This window comes from Hemitrygon akajei, chromosome 18 (genome assembly GCF_048418815.1).
Source record: "Hemitrygon akajei chromosome 18, sHemAka1.3, whole genome shotgun sequence".
Taxonomy (NCBI): domain Eukaryota; kingdom Metazoa; phylum Chordata; class Chondrichthyes; order Myliobatiformes; family Dasyatidae; genus Hemitrygon; species Hemitrygon akajei.
The window spans coordinates 20267291-20288476 of NC_133141.1; the positions used below are offsets into that span (position 1 = coordinate 20267291).

Genomic DNA, 21186 nt, shown 5'->3' on the forward strand with positions numbered 1-21186 from the left:
ATATTCCATCTGCCACTTCTTTGACCATTCTCCTAATCTGTCTAAGTCCTTCTGTAGCCTTTATGCTTCCTTAAAATTACCTGCCCCTCCACCTACCCTCATTATGTCTGCAACCTTTGCAACAAAGTCATTAATTCCACCATCATCCGAATTATTAACATAAAATGTAAAAAGAATCAATTCCAACACAGGCTCCTGTGGAACACCAATAGTCACCAGCAGCCAACCAGAAAGGCTCCCTTTGTTCCCACTCTTTGCCTCCTGCTAACCAGCCAATGCTTTATCCATGCTAGAATCTTTCCTGTAATACCATGGGCTCATAGCTCGTTAAACAGCCTCATGTGTGTTGGCAGCTTGTCAAAGGCCTTCTGAAAATCCAAGTACACAACATCAACTAATTCTCCTTTGTCTATCCTGCTTTCCCTTGAAGAAACCATGCTGACTGCAGCCTATTTTTCCTGTGCCTCTAAGTACCCCGAAACCACATCCTTAACAATTGACTCCAACATCTTCCCAACCACTGAGATCAGACTAACTGGCCTATAGTTTTCTTCCTTCTGCCTCTCTCCCTTTGACACTTGTAATGTTCCAGTCTTCCTGAACCATTCCAGAATCTAGAAAGATCATTACTATTGCCTCCACAATCTCTCCAGCCACATCTTTCAGAACCCGAAGATGTACACCATCTGGTGCAGACGATTTACCTACCTTCAGACCTTTTAGCTGCCCAAGAACCTTCTCCCTAATAATAGCAACTTCACACACTTCTGACCCCTGACCTTAAACTTCAAGCATACTGCTATGGTCTTCCACAGTGAAAACTGATGCAAAATACTTAATCAGTTTGTCTGCCATTTCCTTGTCCTCCATTACTTCCTCTCCAGCATTATCTTCCAATGGTCCAATATTCATTCTTGCCTCTCTTTTTTATACTTCATGTACTTGAAGAAACTTTTGGTATCACCTTTAATATTACCGGCTAGCAATCCTCTAACTTCCCACTAATTTTTGCTCTATTATATGCCCTCTCTTTTGCTTTTATGTTGGCTTTGACTTCTCTAGTTAACCACAGTTGTGTCATCTTGCCTTTAGAATACTTCTTCCTCTTTGGGATGTATATATCCTGTACATCCTGCTTGCAGAAATTCCAGCCATTGCTGCTCTGCCATCATCCCTGCCAGTGTTCTTTTCCAATCAATTCTGGCCAACTCTTCTCTCATGTCTCTGTAATTCCCTTTACTCTACTGTAATACTGATACATATGACTTTAGCTTCTCCTTCTCAAATTTCAGGGTGAATTCTATCATATTATGATCACTTGCCTCTAAGGGTTCTTGCAGCTAAGTTATTTAATCAATTCCAGATCATTGTACAACACCCAATCCAGGATAGCTCAACCACAAGCTGCTCTAAAATGCCATCTTATAGGCATTCTAGGAAATCCCCTTCTTGGGATCCAGTATCAACCTGATTTTCCCAATCTACTTGCATATTGAAATCCTTTATGACTATTGTAACATTGCCTTTTTGGCATGCATTTTCTATCTCCCATTGTAATTTGTAGACCACATCCTTACTACTGTTCGGAGGTACAATATTTGTAAATGGAGTACAATGTTTGTAAATGCGAGGTCACTCACTTTGGAAGAGAAAAAATAAAAGGTCAGATTATTATTTACGTAGTGAAAAACTGCAGCACGCTGTTGTGCAGACAGACTTGGGAGTGTTTGTGCATGAATTGCAAAAGGTTGGTTTGCAGATGCAACAGGCTATCAAGAAGGCAAATGGAATGTTGGCCTTCATTGCCAGAGGGATTGAATTCAAGAGCACGGCGGTTTTGCTGCAAATGTACAGGGTGACGTCGCACCTACATGCAGTTCTGGTCTCCATACTTGAGGAAAGATATACTGGCTTTGGAGGAAGTGTTCATCAGGTTAATTCCAGAGATGAGGGGGATTATTCCATGAGAAGAGATTGCGTTGTCTGGGACTATGCTCACTGAAATTCAAAAGAATGAGAGGGGATCTTATAGGAAAGTATAAAATTATGAAAGGGATAGGTAAGATGGAGGCAGTAAAGTTCTTTACACTGGTGGCTGGGACTAGAAATGGGAGACAGTAGCAAGATTTGGAAGAATATATTTAGAATGGAGATGAGGAGAACCTGTTTTTCCAAAAAAAAGTATTGAATTTGTGAAATTTTCTGCTCAGTGAGGCAGTAGAGTATATTTAATACACAGCTAGGTTTTGCGTAGAAGGGGAATTAAGGGTTATAAGGGAAAAGTCAGGTAGGTGGAGCTGAGTCTGAATAGCAGAGCAGGCACAATGAGTCAGATGGCCGATTTCTGCTTCTATTTCTTATGTTCTTAAATAAACCAATTTCCGCCCATAACAACCTCCCCAACTAGTCTCTTCTCACTTACATTCATGAGATGTCTTCCGTCACTTCAACAGTTTCCAAATCCCTGGTTGCAACTGTCTTATCTTTACCATGCTGCCTGTCTGAACCCCAGGCCCATCCCAGGATGGTCTGAGAGCCCTTCTCTCTTCCTTGAACAGAAACCCAGCCGGTCCCCTTCCACAACTTGTAACCTCCACTTCCACATGACCTTGCACTTACATTGGACAACTTCTCCTCCAACTCGATCCACTTTTTCCAAATCAACAGTGTAGACCTGGGGACCTTGCCTGGACCCAATTTATATCTATCTCTTTATGGAATATGTGGATCAGTCCTTGTTGCATTCCAACTAAGGCCCCTTGCTGTGTTTTCCTGCACTCTGACTGCAGTGGTGCTGCTTCCTGAACTCGTACAGAACTTTAAAATGTCATTTCTATTTCTGCCAGTTTCCACCCTCCATTCATTTCCACACATCCTTGCCTCACTCCACCCTCTCTTGACACTTCCACACCTATCATAGGGGAGAGATTAGTGACCAATATGCATTAGAAGCCCATAGACTCCCTCAGCTGCCATCAATGATACCTCCTCCCATCTCACTTCCTGGAAGGTCTCCTTTCAATTCACCCAGTTTCCCTGCCTCTATTGTATCGGGCCCGGTGACATCACCTTCCTTAACCATGGCTTCGCCTACATCATTGTTGACAGGGCTCTTGGCCAAGTCTGTTCCATTTCCAGCATGCTAGAAGTTTGAGACAATTTGGTATGTCACCAAAGACTCTAGCAAACCTTGGCAGAGAGCATTCTGACTGGTTGCATCACAGCCTGGTATGTGGGCTCCAATGCACAGGATCACAAGAGACTGCAGAGGATTGTAGACACGGCCAGCTCCATCACAGGCACAACCCTCCCCACTATCACGGACATCTTCAAGAGGTGTCATCCATCATGAAGGACACTCACTATCCAGTACATGCCCTCTTCTCATTAGTACCATTGATAAGTAGGTATAGGAGCCTGAAGACCCACGGGAACATCTTCTTCCCCTCCACCATTAGATTCCTGAACAGCCCATAAACCCATGTTTTTACACTATTGTTTATTTTTGTAATTAATTATAACTTTATTTCATTACACTGTACTGTTGCCTCAAAACAACAAATTTCATGTCACACCATCAGTCAATAATATATCTGATTCTGATTCTGGATGTCTGCTCTCATCCCTCTCCTCTCTCCCACCTCCCTTTCCACTCCAACACTTCCCACATTCAACAGATTATCTCCCATAACGTCTGCCATTTCTGAAATGATTCGCCACCCGACAGATCCACTTTCATTTCAGCATCCCAGAGTGGCCATTCGCCCTGTGAATCCCGCTCTGCCATCCCATCTCTACCACACCCAGTCCCCTTTCCCAAGCACAGGAGGTGAAACATCTCCTCTTTCATCTCTTCCCATCCCACCATCCAGGTACTCAAAGTCATCTCCCAGGTGAAACAGTGATTCAGTTGCGCTTCTTCCAACAGAACACAGAACACGCGACAGTAGAGCACAGGGCCAGAACCTTCGGCCCACAATGTCCATGCTAAGCAAGGTGCCAAATTAAACTAAATCCTTCTGCCTGCACATGGTCCATATCCCTCTATTCTCGGCACGGTAGTGTATCAGTTAGTGCAATCGCTTTATAGCACCAGTGATCACCAATTGGAGTTTGATTCCCACCACTGTCTGTAGGGAGCTTGTATGTTCTCTCCGTGACAGTGTGGGTTTCTTCCGGGTGTTGAGGACCTACAGCATCTTTACGCCAGTTACATTGGGCTTGGAAGGGTTAACATCTCTGTGGCCACAGGCCGAAAGCAAGGTAAAACCATTGGGTTCAAATGCAACACATTTTACACTTACTACTTCAATCCTGACCTCGGGTGTTGTCTATGTGGTGTTTGCATGTTCTCCCTGTGATCGCATGGATTTTCCCCACCCCGGGTACTCTGGTTTCCTCCTATATCCCAAAGACGAGAAAGATTCCAGGAATGAAAGGATTACCATATGAGGAACATCTGGCAGCTCTTGGGCTATATTCCCTGGATTTAGGAGAATGAGGGGGGATCTCATTGAAACATTCCGAATGTTAAAAGGCCTGAACAGATTAGATATGGCGAAGTTATTTCCCATGGTAGGGGAGTCTAGGACAAGAGGGCACAATTTCAGGACTGTAGGACGTCCATTTAGAACAGAGATGTGGAGAAATTACTTTAGTTAGAGGGCGGTAAATCTGTGGAATTTGTTGCCACGAGTGGCTGTGGAGGCCAAGTCATTGGGTGCATTTAAGGCAGAGATAGATAGGTTCTTGATTAGCCAGGGCATCAAAGGGTGTGGGGATAAGGCAGGGGAGTGGGGATGACTGGAAGAATTGGATCAGCCCATGACTGAATGGCAGAACAGATTCAATGGGCCAAATGGCCTACTTCTGCTCCTATATCTTATGGCCTTATTGTCTTAAGAAGTTTGAATTGGTGGTTTAATTGGGCACTGTAAATTAACCTTTAGAGTGGTGAGTGGCGGAATCTAGAGTGAGTAGATATGAAAGTGAGGAGAATGAAATGGGATTAATGTAGGAATAGTGTAAATGGGTGGTTGATGGTCAGCATTGACTTTATGGGCCAAAGGGCCTGTTTCCGTGCTGTGCTACTCAGCCAGGTTGCATCGACTTGGCCTACATTCCCTCGCGCAGAGATGCTTAAGAGGTGAATTAATTGGAGTGTTGGAGATAATTAAAGGGGCTGGTATTGCAACAGAAACGCAGTTGGCCTGTGGCCACAGACTGTGGCTGCAGGAGGGAAGTGTCGACCTATGCTTCTCGCAGATCTGGGATTGTTCCCAGCTAAAATGGAAACTGGATTGAAATGGAGCTGTAGGGCTCTTCTGACGGCTGTACGGGGAAACGTGCTACCTCGCTTCATCAGTCGAATAGGTGTGTCATCCTTGATGAGTGACACCGGAACCATAAAGGGTCAGTGTGGCTAGTCTCACCAGCTGGCCTGCCACTACAGAAGCCCTGTGCCAGCCAACATGTAAAACAGAGCCCATACAAGAGAGTACTTTTCCCTCACAGCTTCTCTCATTTCTGACTCTGTGTCTTCTTACCGCTGCCTGTCCTTAATATAAATCCCATGGTTGAAAATATCAATTAACCCAAATAAGTCAACAGGAACTGCTTTGACATATTCAATTTTTTTTCTTATTGAACTGCCACTGATTTAATGTGGAAAGTACATAGGGTTTAATTGTGCAAAGAAATGAACTGTAATACCCACAGCTATTTAACAACATTCATTAACTTACCTCGACTGGTTCCTCACCGAGATCTCTATGCCTGCAAGTCAAGCCTGGAAATTCGCAAACAAAGAACTGAGACCTTATAATCTCATTGAATGCTCTTCTATCAGTGAAGCACACTGAGTTTACATTGAACCCAAGCCTGGGAGGTACCGAGGACCTGATCTGCTGTCTGTCATGGTTGCTCTGACTATTGGAGATTATCCTCAAGTCCATCTTCAGTTGCTGTCAAGTGAGTTGAAATTAACCATAGAATCTTGAAACATAGTACAGTACAGCATAGGAACATGCCCTTTTTGGTGGTAATTAAACACCTAACCAGGCTAATCCCTACTGCCTACACAATGACCATGTCCCTCCATTCTCTGTGCATTCACATGCCAATTTAAGAGTCTCTTAAGAATCTCTATTGTGAGTGCCTCCACCACCACCCCTGGCTTAGAGGTGCCATGGAGTCACGGTCATACAGCATGGGAAAAGGCCCTTCAGCCCAACTCATCCATGTCAACCAAGATTCCCATCTAAAGTATCCCACTTGCCCACTTTTAGACGATATCCCTCTTAACCTTTCCTAGTCACATACCTATTCAAATATCTCGTAACTGTTGTTATTGTACCTGTCTCAACCATTTCCTCTGGCAGCTCCATAGTCCCACTAGCCTCTGTGTGATGAAGTTTTCTCCAGGGTGCTTTTTAATCCTCTCCCTTCTCACTTTAAACCTATGTCCTCTAGTTTTGATTCTCCAACTCTGGGAAAAGGACTGCATGCATTCACCCTATCTACACCCCTCATGGCTTTGTACACTTTTAATAAGGTAACTACTCAGCCTCTTGCTCTCCAATTAACAAAGTCCCAACCTGCTCAACTCAGACCCTCAAGTCCTACCAACATTCTCATAAATCTTCTCTGTGCTCATTCCAGCTTAATGACATCATTCATTTAATAGATGACCAAAACTATATCCAATACTCTAAGTGCACCCTCACCAATGGCTGGTACAACTGCAACAACCAGAGTTCTAAGTTCTCTAAGACCACAATAGAATCAATGAAAGACCACACTCAACAGGATGGACAATCTGCAAAAGACAACAACCTGTGCAAATACAAAATTAAAAAGTAATAATAATAAATAAACAATAAATATTGAGAACATGAGATGAAGAGTCCTTGAAAATGAGTCCATAGGTTATGGGAACATTTTAATGTTGGGGTGGGTGAAGTTATCCCCACTGGTTCAAAAGCCTGATGGTTGAGGGGTAGTAACTGTTCCTGAGCCTGGTGGTGTGAGTCCTGAGGCCCCTGTACCTTCTTCCTGATGGTAGCAGTGAGAAAAGGAGGGTCCCTGATGATGGATGCTGCTTTCCTGCAACAGCATATCATGTAGATGTGCTCAGGGAGGGCTTTACCCGTGATGGACTGGATTACAACATAATGTTCCAACTCCTATACTCAGTACCCTGGTGACCAGCATGCCTAATGCCTTCTTCACTACCATGTCTATGCCGGAGATGGGCACTGGGAATCACCCATAATGCCTTGCTGGCTGACGTGTGGTTGAAGGGATAAATATTGTCTGGGTCATCAGGAGGTAACCCCGCTGCTCTTCAAAAGAGCACCAAGGGGTTTATGAGAGAGCGGCAGTAAGACATTACATCTGTAAAACTGAACCTCCAACATTTTCTCCTGGAACACAATTAAGAATTTTGAGTTGGCACTCCACTTCCTACCAGCAATGATAGCATCTACAAGAGGCGCTGCTTCAAGAAGGCAGCACCTGTCATCAAAGATCCCCACCATCTAGGCCATGCCCTCTTCTTGCTGCTACGGACAGGAGGCACAGAAGCCTGAGGTCTAACACGACCAGGTTCAGGAACATGCTTGAAACGACCTCCACAGACATAACCCTGCCTCGGCAACAGAACTCCACAGACCACTTCTTGCACTGCTGTGGATGTGATTTTTTTTAATGTCTTCTTTTGAACTGTCTTTTTTCTTCACAGTCTGGTATAATTTATGTTCAGTGTGTTGTCAGTACCGACATGCCTGTGCAGCTGCTGCAAGTTTTCTACTGTATCTGTAAGACACTGTACTTGTGCACATGACAATAAACTCGACTTGACTCGAACCAACCACGTTCTGACTCAGGTCAGAACCCGACCCTCTGCCATTCTGCACATCACAGATACAAAGCAGGCCTTTGGCTCGATGTCTGTACCAGTTGCTTCATCTGTGACACAGCTTGGCATATCTTTTGGCACTAATGCTATATAAAGCATGTAAAATGCTACTGTTGTATAAAAAAGCCTTCTAAAATATGCAGCAACAATCATCAGCTCAATAGCATTCTACCCTCTTAATGAAGAGCCTAGTCTTTAAACACCTTTTTCTCATTTCCCATTGGAAACTCAACTGTTTTATAGAGAGTGCACTCCACCACAATAACCATGAGACAGGCAAGTGGCAGGGGAGAGCTTTAACTTGCAATTTCATGGTTGGGGGGGGGGGGAATACATTCTCTCTGATCGTTGATTCAACAAGGTTCACCCATAATCCTCAACAATGGCCATCCTTGCCTCGATGCATGATGGTTCAAAGCAGTCAGGGGTACTTACGGTTGGCAGAGCATGACAAGGTCCTGGTCAGTCGTGCCAGGGTGGAGCCCACGGATGTACAGGTTGGTTTTACTCAGCTGCTCCCCTGCGACGCTGCTGCTGTTACTGCTGCTATTGGTACTGGGACTTGGCGGAGCCATCTGCTGGGCTGTTGGGGCATAGGGTTGCTGGCGAAACAAATACAATTATTTTACCCAGTGTGTGTAAGGTAAATCATCCTTCATATTTCTTGATCATACATAGAAGGAAGCCATTTGGCCCATCGAGTCGATGCCAGCTGTCAGAGCAATCCCATCACGTGCCTTTCTCCCCACTGATTTCTCATCAGCTCCTCCAGATTCCACTCCTCGCCCACACACCTTTACAGTGGCCAATTACCCCACCTACCTCGTACATTGTTGGCATGTGGGAGCGTACGGAGGAAGCCCACGCAGTCGCAGGGAGAATGCGCAGATGCCACACAGAGGTTGGGATCGATCCCGGGTCGCTGGAGCTGTGCAAAAAGGGCACTAACTGCTGCGCCATTTGTTGCCCTGACATGAATCCCGCCAACTGTCCCACTCCATCCCTCCCAAATCTGCACTACTACACTCCCCAACTCTCCCAAAGCCTTAAAGTTCTGTCCTTGAAAACTGCCAGTTCCCTAACCAGAGAGGAGACTTGGGTCAACAGACTGTGGCAGGGACCCTAGTGCAAGCTAAAGCTTTGCCCCAAGTCCACAACCTCGTAATCATCAAAGTAGAGTCAAAGTTTAGACGCTGTTATCTTAAACCAACAGATTGTCACAATTCACTTAACTCTGAGATCAGAGCATCTGTTTTATGGCTACTTCTGAACTCGACCCAAATGTGGAAACACCACTGTGTCTAAGCACGTTATCAGGTCTGTTAAACTTGTTATTGAATGCCTAATTGAAGTGTATATATATTTCTTATTGTAATTTAGTTGTTATTATGTATTGCAATGTACTGCTGCTGCAAAACAACAAATTTCATGGAATATGCCAGTGATATTGAACTTGATTCTGATTCACAGCTGATCTGGTAAAGCAGAGATGTCCAATACTCCCAGACCAATGGTGGGGTTCATTTCTTCTCGGTGAGAAGTTGGAGCAGGATTCAGCCAATCAGCACATTGAGCCCGCTCTGCCATTCAGTGGGATCATAGCTGATCCAACACTGTTGTCGCAGAGAAGCACTGCTGAGGAGGGTCAGACTGTAGTCGAGCTGTGGACGGGAGTTGACTTAAAGTGGCGGGGGGGGGCACGGTGTCAGGGCACGGGGAGGGGTGTGGGATGTAGGGGTGGTGAATGCTTGGAAGCGTGGATGGTTGTGCGTGCAGAGGTGGGGTGCTTCGCATGCGGAGATTGGGCTGTGGGGGTTTTGGGAGGTGGGATGAGTGACAGTGAGGGGGGGAGTGGGTGAGGATTTGTGGGGTAGAGCTTTGGATGGAGGGATCAGAGGGATTCTTGCAAAGCTGTTCAACCAGCTGCTTTACCATTTATCGTAAAGCCGATACACAACAGCAATAACATGAGAAAAGTCTTGCTTGCATCCCTAAATATCTTCCACTCAAAAAAATCTGTTTCGCCTGGCCCTTGTTCATGGGTTACTGAGAACAACCTCTCTGTCGAGGTGTTCCAAACCTGTCACAATCTCAACCTGAGGTTGATCCAAAGCTGACCTTCGAATCAACAACCTTTCTTCCCGGAACCATTCTGGTAAATCTCTTCCACACTCTCTCACCCTTGCTGAAGTGCAGCAACCAGAACTGAACACAGTCCTCAGTGGCTGTGACTTATGAAGGGCCAGCTTAACTCCCATTCCTCTGATCATGAAACAAAATGGTCTGTATTTTAGAATGTAGACTGAGCGATAATTACAGGATTGTGAAGGAGGGGACAAAGACACAGAGGAAGGAAATTTCAGCTGAAACATAGCTGTCAAAGATGAACAGATGATAATGTTCTGTCTGCTATTTTAAAAGTGCTGATAATACCATAGTTGAGATAAAGTCCAAAATTCAAAGCACGTTTATTATCAAAGTACATATATGTCACCGTATACAACCCTGAGGTTCATTTTCCTGCAGGGATATTCAATAAATCCATAATAGAATAATAATCATAATTGAATCAATGAAAGATTGCACCAACTTGGGCATTCAACCAGTGAGCAAAAGACAACAAACCGTGCAAGTACAAAAAGAAATAATAATCACAATGAATAAATAAACAATAAATATCTAGAACGCGAGATGAAGAACTTGTAAAAGTGAGTCCATAGGTTGTGGGAACATTTCAATGATGAGGCACATGAAGTTGAGTGGAATGCCATACAGTGGCAACTCCCACAGCAATTCCCAGCACCAAGAGTCGGTTGACTGACAAAATGCCACTCTTGTTTTCACCATACAATGTGGTATTACCGTGTTGGAAGCGCCAGCTCTGAATCAGATTCAGTAATGGGTCCCAGTGCACAAGTGTACAGGCACAAGGCTCGGAGTGGGTAAACCACTGTGGACATCCTGACGTGCACAGTGGAGTATTGACAAGGGTGTCCTTTGCAGCCTCAGGACATGGTAGGGTGGGGCGGCTGGATCAGCAGCCTGCGCCGTGTGGTAATCCGAATGCAGGATGATGGCGGTACAGCTGGAGGCCAGGCAATCACATGGTGGGGTCTCACCTCAGGTTGGGACAGCATTCTCACTGGAACTACACTGCACCACAAGACACCACGGGAGTGACACTGCACCATGAGATACCACTGAAGAAGATTAGTGCCTGCATTACTGTACCTTTGCAGTCCCCACACATACACATGGTTAAAAGTGGAAGAATTCATCTTCAGCAGCTGCCCATATCCACATCACAACCAGCAACATAGGAAAGGTCTCAGGAACTTCACAAATTTTGGCAACAGGTCGAACAGAGGGCCACAAATGCTGAGGGACATCTCATAGAAAGAGGGAGGAGACAGCTCTAGGGGTTAATTCTCGAGTGAAGGCACGACCACTAAGGGTGTCATGATTGCACACAGAAGTGAATAAGATAAACACCTGCGGTCTTGCAAGGCTTAGCTATGGTCTCTATCCCCCCCCCCCCCCCACCTCCCTTATTTGATTCCATGCTCCACCGTGCTATCAGATCCCACCATCTGCAGCCCTTTGTCACCTCACGGTCTCTGTTACTATCTCCACTCTCCCCTCCTCCAACTGCCAATTGTCCCTCCTCACCTGGATCCACCCTCTCTACCCCATTCTCCTCCCTTCTCCCCATATCCTCTGCTAATCAAGAGCCTACCGATCTCCCCTTTAAATATACCCAATGATTTGGCCTCCACAGCTGTCAGTGGCAATGAATTCTACAGATTCACCACCCTTTAACTAAGGGGATGCCCTTCTATTCTGAGGCTGGACTCTCTGGTCCTAGACTCCTCCACTATTGGAAATGTCCTCTCCACATCCACTCTATCTAGGCCAATATTCAGTAGGTTTCACTGTGATCACCCTTCATTCTTCTAAACTCACAGACCCAGTGCCATCAAACACTCCTCATACATTAACCCCTTCATTCCTGGGATCATTCTTGTGAACCTCCTCTGGACCCTCTCCAATACATCCTTTCTTAGATATGGGGACCAAAACTGCTCACGATACGACCGACCAATGTCTCATAAAGCCTCAGCATTATATCTTTGCTTTTATATTCTAGTTCTCTCATAATGAATGCTAACATTGCATTTGCTTTCCTTACCACCAACTCAACTTGCAAGTTAACCTTTAGAGAATCCTACACAAGGACTCCCAAGTCCCTTTGCACCTCTGATTTCTGAATTTCCTCCTCATTTAGAAAATAGTACACACCTTTATTCCTTCTATCAAAGTGCATGAGCATACACTCCCTTACACTATATTCCATCTGCCACTTCTTTGCCCATTCTCTTGATCTGTCCAAGTCCTTCTTCAGACTCCCTGCTCCTCCATATATCTTCGTATCATCTGCAAACTTGGCCACAAAGCCATCAATTCCATCATCCAGATAACTGACATATAATGTGAAAAGAAATGCCAAAACTGGTGGAACACCACTGGTCATTGGTAGCCAACCAGAAAATCCCCCTTTATTCCCACTTTTTGCCTCCTGCCAGTCAGCCAATCTACTGTCCTTGTTAGTATCTTTCCTGTAATACCACGAGCTCTTATCTTGTTTAGCAGCTTCAAGAGCGGCACCTTGTCAAAGGCCTTCTGAAAATCCAAGTAAACAAGCCCTGATGAAAGGTCTCGACCCCAAACATTGATAGGGTGAATGCATGCAGGCTTCTTCCCCTCAGGCTGGGTGAGATGAAAACTCAAGGGCATAGGTTCAGGGTGAAAGGTGAAATATGTAAGGGGAACCTGAGAGGGAACGTCTTCACTCAGAGGCTGAGTGTTGAACAAACTGCTAGTGGAAGTGGTAGACGTTTGTAACATTTACAGTAAGAGAATTTGGATAGGTACATGGATTGGAAGGGTATGGAGAGCTATGGTCTAGCTATGGATAGATGGGACTAGACAGAAGACTAGGCCAGCATTGATAGATAAGTCGAAGGGCCTACTTTTGGGCTGCAGTACTCTATGGCTCTGTGACTGTCCATTACCCCAAGCATATGCTGCCTGACTCCGTTAGCACTTTGTTTCTTGCTCCAAGTTCCAGCATGTCGTCTCGTGTCTCCAATGGAAATTGTGATTTACCCCCCCACATTATCTCTTCTGAAAGCAATTGACATAAACTTTGGATGCTAAGAATAGGAAGCCCCATTGGTCATTAGTGGCAAGCTGAAGTCAGAGGAAAGCACTCTCACTTACACTGAACATGCAGCACAATACAGGCCCTTTGGCCCACAATGTTGTGCCGACCATTTAACCAACTCTACAATCAATCTACCCCTTCCTTCTCACTTAGCCCTCCACTTTCTTCCATGAGACTATCTAAGAGTTTCTTAAATGTTCCTAATGTATCTGCCTCTACCACCACCCCTGGCAGTGCATTCCATGCACCCACCACTCTCTGTGCACAAAACCTGCCTCTTATATCTCCCCTTCATGAGTGAGAGGATTTGACTCGACCAACTACAGAGACCTGAAGAGTCTACACCGAATCCTCTGTGCACAACACTATGGCCCAGCATTCGAAGAAGTTCAGAGAAACGACAGAAGGTCTTGTTGACAGTGCCCACCCGTCAGTACCCAGTTCACTAATGCCCCCTTTGGCTTGTGCCAAAACTAGAGCACTTTGGTCAGAAGGTGGACACATCACATAAATGTTACACAATGACCATCACCAGCAAAAGAGAGTCTAAATCATCCACCCCCGACGTTCAATAGCATCACTGAGGCCCCCAGTATCTTCATCCTCGGGGGAGGGGGGGTGGCATGGGGCCACCATTTAACAGAAACACAGGTATAGCAACCTCATAAATGCTGGTTCAGGCACTGGGGATCCTACAGTGAGTGGCTCACCTCCTAGCTCCCCAAAGCCTGTCCACCATCTCCGAGGCACAGGTCAGGAGTGTGACCTATCCAGAAGATGCCCTCTTCCCATACTACCATCAGGGAGGTGGTACAGCAGCCTGAAGACCCACACTGAATGTTTTAGGAACAACTTCTTTCCCTCCACCATCAGATTTCTGAACAGTCCATGAACCCATGAACACTACCTCACAATTTCACTTTTGTGCTATTTCTTTTTATTTTATGTCGGTGCTAATAACCTGATACTGATTCTCCAAGTCATGCACCATCCTAACTTGGAAATAATCACTGTTCCTTCACTGTCACCTGGTCTACATCCTGGAACACCCTCCCCAACAGCACTGTGAGAGCACCTTCACCAGAAGGTAGCTCACCCCCCAACTTCTCAAGAGTAGCTAAGAATGGGTAATAAATACTGGTCTTGCCAGTGGTGCCCAGGTCCACAAATGAATATTTTAAATGTTCAGCCAAGGCCTGGTTTGCTCTTTCAAGTAGATCCAAACAATTTTTTTGGTGCTAATTTTAAGGGCAAGGAATGGTATAAACTGAATCTTACCCCAGTGTTGGTGACCATCATAAAAATACTTTTACCAAAAGCAATATTGAGCTTGCTACTGCTAATGAGTGCTTCTGGTAATACTCTGCATTACAGAGATTGAAACTCTCGGTTACATTTTAGGGAGACACAAGAGATTCTGTAGATGCTGGAAATCCAGAGCAACACACACAAAATGTTGGAGGAACTCAGCAGGTCAGGCAGCATCTATGGTAAAAAGTAAACAGTCGACGTTTCAGGTTGAGGCCCTTCATCAGGACTGGAATGAAAGTGGGAAGATTGCTAGTAAAAAAGTTTGGGGAGGGGGGGTTGATGAAGTGGAAGAAGAGCTGGCAGGTGATAGTGGATCCAAGTTGGGGGGGGTGGGGTAGATGTAAAAAGCTGGGAGATGTTAGATAGAAGTAACAAAGGGCTGGAGAAGACAGTGGAACATATTTCCCTCTATGGATGCAGCCTGACTTGCTGAGTTCCTACAGCATTTTGGGTGAGTTGCCCAAGGTACTTTTTATTCCCATATTTAACACTGTGGTGAAGTGACTTTGAAAGGTGTCCCTTTCAACTGCTGCATTTGCATGTGGAATTGAATCATTTCCACTTCCTGACATAGCGCATTCAGTGGCTGCTTCCCGAATCAGAAGTATAATTTATCATAAATATCAGAGAAAACGTGTACAAACTGAAATACAGCGTGCAAACAGCTGCTGGTGTTTACTGGATGTAGCCGACACCATGCTGTGTGAAAGTTATCATTTATATACATGTGTATTAGATATTCATTTGCATTTTTAAAATGCTGCATTATCAATGAGCCTGATCTTTATACTGTCCACTGTTGACATGACTCAAGCAAAACATCCAATAATGTGCTACATAATTTATTTAACACACTATGATATTGTTCTCCCTGTAATCATCTCATTATAGATTTACAATCCTCCTAATATATTTTCCCTGACTTTCTGCTCTTGATTTCTCTGCTTCTCCTGTTCCCTCATTTTCTTTCTCCATATTCACTTTTTCCACCCTCCCTCTCTCTCACACACACCCTCGCCCTGCCAGTCTCCTTAATCTCTACTCTGGTAGTTACAGATGCTAAGGAATCAGTTGAATACTTGGAACCCAGAGATTGGTAAATTTTAGTCCAGCAAGGTTATTAAGGGTTCTGAAACAATGAGGGTTAGCAGGTGGCAGGTGAGATTCGTAGGGCTGAATGAGCTCTCACTGACCCAGGAAATGTCAGCCAATGCACACCCTCCACCATTTGAGGTTGCTCCGTCCATTTTCCCCTTGCTGCAGGGAGAAAGGCAGCTTTCTGTGATATACAGCAAAGCAGGAAATGTCAGAGATATCAGGTGCCAGTAATCAGACTCTTGAATGGACCTTTTGTATGCTAAAAGATGAACTCTTGATCTCCGAATCTAACTCACCTTGGCCCTCGCATTTTATTTGTCTGCCTGCACTACACTTCATCTGTAACAGTTTATTCAGCATTCTGATTTCTTATTGTGCTACCTTGATGTAGCTATGTATGGAATGATTTACAGTGCAAGCAGAAGCTTTGTGCTGTATCTCGGCAAATGTGACGAGAAGAAACCAATTATCAATTCCAATATATGGTACAAGAGACCACAGATGCTGGAATCTGGAGAAAAGGACAACCTGCAGGAGGAACTCGGCATCTATTGCAGGAAAGGAATTGTCCATGTCAAAATCTGATGCAGTGCTTTGACCCAAAATGTGGACAATTGCTTTCCTCCCGCAGATGCTGCTTGACCCATGGAGTTCCACTGCCAGATTTCACCAATAACTATTACTTACACTCTCCATCCCCCTTTATCCTTTTCTAAAACCAGAGTTCCTTATATTTCCATACGACATAGAAAGAGGCCATTTGGCCTATTTAGTCAATCCCATCAGACCCACTCCTCCTATTTCCCTGAAATATATCTCCTCTTACAAACTCCCGGTTCTCCTGCAGCTCCTGTAAACACTTGGGGCAATTTGGGGCAATTAATGCACTAATTGCCATGTCCTTGGGATGTGAGAGGAAACCGGAGTACCCAGAGGAACCTCACACAGTCACAGCAAGAAAGTGCAAACTCCGCACAGACAGAGCCTGAGGTCAGGGTTGAACCCAGGTCTCGGGAGCGGTGAGGCAGTGGCTCTACTCGCTGCGATGCTACGCCACTCAAGAGGTGTCTGAAATGCCGAAGACATCACGTCACAGCCACTCCCCTAGCAGCAATTTGTGACATCACACCGAAAGTAACTCTTCCACACAAACACAGCCTGAAGCTGCAGAACCCTGAGACTCATTTGCAAAGTGCTTAATAACCCAGGGCTGTTTACTGTGCAGTTCGGACTGGCAAGATCTCCCTTTAACTCACTTAAGAATTCAGCCTCATCAACAGCCTGAGGCTTCCGAGCAGAAATTCATTGCTGTCATCCAACAGCAACTGTCTGGTCTAAAAAAACTTTGTCCCCTTTACTCTGCCTGGGAGGTGGGTGTACGTTACCCCCCTACACCACCAACATGCAGCCCACTCTCTGAAGAGCAGCAACCATTTGAATTCAGAAAGGGTGGCAGCCAGTGCACACACAGCAAGATCCCGGGCACAGCACTGAATCATCTGGCCTGAACTTCTCAATGATAAACATTGCTCGGGGCACAGGAGAAAGCTACCCATCTACCTGTAGGACACAGGGATCAGTTCTCGGCCAATTCACACTCTATGAGTAAGTTTGGCAAATCTGTCCAATACATTTTGCGTGAGGCTGCTGGTCCCAGACCAACGTTGGATAATCCCTATAGAGAAATCGGCGTTCTCCCTTTCGTAAGCAGAGACTGGACTAAACCGTGAGGTTTCAATTCAAGGTACATTTAAGCACATGATACAAGAAAATTTGCCATTATTGTCATAGGACAGAAAACTGGCTGACTGGTAGAAGGCAAAGAGTGGGGAAAGGGGGGCCTTTGTTGATTGGCCGCCAGTGACTAGAGGTGTTCCGCAGGGGTCAGAGTTGGATCTGCTAATTTGCATGTTATATGTTATGATGTGGTTTATAGAATTGATGACTTTGTGGCCCATTCTGTGGATGATACAAAGATAGGTGGAGGGGCAGGTAGTTTTGAGGAAGCAAAGAGGCTGCAGATGGAATTAGACAGATTAGAAGAATGGGCGAAGAAATGGAGATGGAATACAATGTCGGGAAGTGTGTCATCATGCACTTTTGTAGAAGGAATAAAGGTGTGGATTATTTGCTAAACGAGGAGCAAATTCAGAAATTGGAGGTGCAAAGGGACTTGGAAGTCCAAGTGTAGGACTCACTAATGGTTAAATTGCAGGTTGAATTGGGGATGAGGAAGGCAAATGCAATGTTAACATTAATTTCTAGAAGACTAGAATATAAAAGTAAGGATGTAATGCTTAAGTTTTATAAGACATTGGTCAGAACACACTTGGAGTATTGTGAACAGTTTTGGGCCCCATACCTAAAAAGAGACGTGCTGTCATTGGAGAAGGTCAAAAGAAATTAACGAGAATGATCTCGAGTATGAAACAGTTAATGCACCAATGTATTTGAGGGCTCTAAAACAGTACCCACTGGAGTTTAGAAGAATGGCGGGGTGGGGGGTAGTCTCATTGAAACCTACTGAATATTAAAATATTAAAAGACCTAGATAGAGTGGATATAGAGAGATTGTATCCTATAGTGGGTGAGTCTTGGATCAGAGGACATAGCCTCAGAATAGAAGATGTCTCTTTAGATCACAGATAAGGCAGAATTTCTTAAGCAGAGGGTGGGGAATCTGTGGAATTCATTGCCATAGATGGCTGTGGAGACCAAGTTAAAGAGGAGTTTGATAAGAGGTTTCGGGCAAGGCAGGAAAATGGAGTTAAGAGAGAAAATAAATCAACCATTATTGGATGGCAGAGCAGCCTCGATGGGCTGAAAGGCCTTATTCTACCCCTATGTTTTATGGTCTTATTGTCATACAGCATGGAAACAGGCCTTTGATCCCACTGAGCCCACAAAACTAATCAAACACCCACTTATAATAATCCAATGTTAACCACAACAACCCTCCCCCAACCAGACCCCACCCCTCAACCCAAACCAGGGGCAATTTACAGCAGCCATTTAATCCACCAAACCGCAAGTCATCGAGATGTGAGAGGAAACATGGTCATAGGGAGAACATGCAGACTCCACACAGATAGCATCGAAGGTCAGGTCTCTGGAGCTGTGTCTAATAAATCATTGCTTCCCCTAGTCAGTTAGGCCTGTGGACTGGTACCCACTATTTTAAAATTCTCATCCTTGTTTCCTTAATAAAAATGGACAGCGTTCAGAAACACTCAGTAAGTTAGGCCTCTGCGGAGATGGTTGAAGAATTGACATTTCGAGTTGTCAGATCTGGGAAAGAATTCACTGAAGTTGCAGAGGGGGTGAGGGAGGGGTTCAAATGGATCATCTTTTATTGGATGAGGTCAGGGTTGTCAAGGGGTTACGTTGCTGAAGAATTGGTCTGGTTAAAGGCTAGATCTGGATGGAGACGCAAGAAGACTGCAGATGCTGGAACCCTAAACAGCCAGTACTGTGCTGGAAAAACTCAGTGGCTCGAGCAGTATCTGTGGGGAGGAAGGAGATGATGGCAGGGTTTCAACCCAAAACACTGACAATTCCTTTCCTCCCTCAGATAGTGCTCGACACGATGAGTTCCTCCAGCAGACTGTGCGTCAGGTCTGGTTGGTACCTGGTTGTTTCTATCAATCAGACAACTTCATCAACAACTTAGCCCCATAGTAATCCTGGCCTCGTCCTTTAAACCAGGGGTCCACAGGCCACTCGGTTAAGGTATAAAAAAGGCATTAAAAAGGCTTAAGCGATATTACCCTTCTCCTACCCATCCCTTTCCAACCCTCTTCAACTTTAAAACTAATTTGTTTTATTTTTTTTCTCTTTGTTCCAATGAGACGTCTTCAGCCCAACACATGAACTCTTTTTCTCTCTCCACAGATGCTACCTCACCTGCTGAATGTTTCCAGAAATTCCTGTTTTTGAACACAATTTCCAGTGTCTGTGGTATTTTCTGTCACCTTCATCGAATACGTCCTCTTGTGGCTTTGTGCCAGACAACCAACAATGTGAAGTGCCTCTGGAATGCTTCACGTCAAAGGTACTATTTTTAAATGCAAATGGTTATCATCAATAAACATTTTCAAAGGAAGCAAATGCTTCCAGCGACGAAGTGCTGCCGTATTGTTAGTGCCAGCTAGTGGATAAGGTGTTTGTCCACAAGCCATTTGCCCTCTGAACTGTGATCTAAACCAATGGAGATACAGTGCCCATAAAAAGTATCCACCCCCTTTGGAAGTTTTCATGTTTTATTGTTTTACAACATTGAATCACAGTGGATTTAATTTGACTTTTTTGGCACTGATCAACAGAAAAAGGCTCTTTCATGTCGAAGTGATCTAAATTAATTACAACTATAAAGCGTAAAATAATTGATTGCATAAGTATTCACCCCCTTTAATATGACACACCAAATCATCACTAGTGCAGCCAATTGGTTTTAGAAGTCACAGATTTGGTTAAATGGAGATCACTATGTGCAGTCAAGGTGTTTCAATTGATACACCTGTATCTGGAAGGTCCAACTGCTGGAGAGTCAGTAACCTGGCAAAAACTACACCATGATGACAAAAGAACACTCCAAGCAACTCTGCAAAAAGGATATCGAAGATGGATGCAAGAAAATTTCCAAGTCACCCAATATCGCTTAGGATACAGTTAAGTCAATCATTTAGAAATGGAATGAATATGGCACAGCTGTAGATCTGCCTGGAGCAGGCTGTCCAAGAAGGGAACTAGTGAGGGAGGCCACCAAGTGATCGATGACAATTCTGGAAGAGATGCAAGCTTCAGTGGCTGAGATGGGAGAGACTGTGCATACAACAACTGTTGGCCGGGTGCTTCACCAGTCGCAGCTTTATGGGACAGTGGCAAAGAGAAAGCCACTGTTGAAAAAACACTCACATGAAATCTCGGCTAGAATTTGCCAGAAACATGTGAGAGACTCTGAAGTCAGCCAGAAGTTTCTACGGTCTGATGAAACCAAAATTGAGCATAATCCTAACACTGCACATCATCAAAACACACCATCCCTACCGTGAAGCATGGTGGCGGCTGCATCATGTTGTGGGGATGCTTCACTGCAGCAGGCCCTGGAAGGCTCGTGAAGGTAGAGGGTAAAATGAATGCAGCAAAATACAGGGAAATCCTGGAGGAAAACCTGATATAATCTGCAAAAGAACTGCAACTTGGGAGATGTGGTTTCCAGCAAGACAATGACCCTAAGCATAAAGCCAAAGCTACACAGGAATGGCTTAAAAACAACAAAGTTAATGTCCTGCAGTGGCCAAGTCAGAGTCCAGACTTCAATACAACTGAGAATTCGTGGCCGGACTTGAAAAGGGCTGTTCACTCATGATCCCCATGCAAACTAACACAGCTTGAGCAGTTTTGTGAAGAAGAATGGGGAAAAATTGCAGTGTCCAGATGTGTAAAGCTGATAGAGACCTATCCACACAGACTTAGGGCTGTAATTGCTGCCAAAGGTGCATCTACTAAATACTGACTTGAAGGGGGTGAGTAATTAGGCAATAAATTATTTTGTGTTTAATAATTGTAATAACTTTAGACCAACTGGTAGAAATTTGTTTTCACTGACACAAAAGTGTCTTTTCTGTTGATCAGT

The 21186-nt window shown here is 44.7% G+C and overlaps 1 protein-coding gene across 7 annotated transcripts in view; it reads right to left on the reverse strand.

Annotated features, from left to right (window-relative positions):
* LOC140741173 (RNA-binding motif, single-stranded-interacting protein 2-like) overlaps positions 1-21186 on the reverse strand; it is a 221574-nt gene that overhangs the window by 117397 nt on the left and 82991 nt on the right. For all 7 annotated transcript variants that reach the window (XM_073071035.1, XM_073071034.1, XM_073071037.1 and 4 more), the window contains exon 2: positions 8354-8520. In XM_073071035.1, the coding sequence (XP_072927136.1) occupies positions 8354-8520 (167 nt within the window). The remainder of the gene's footprint in view (positions 1-8353; positions 8521-21186) is intronic.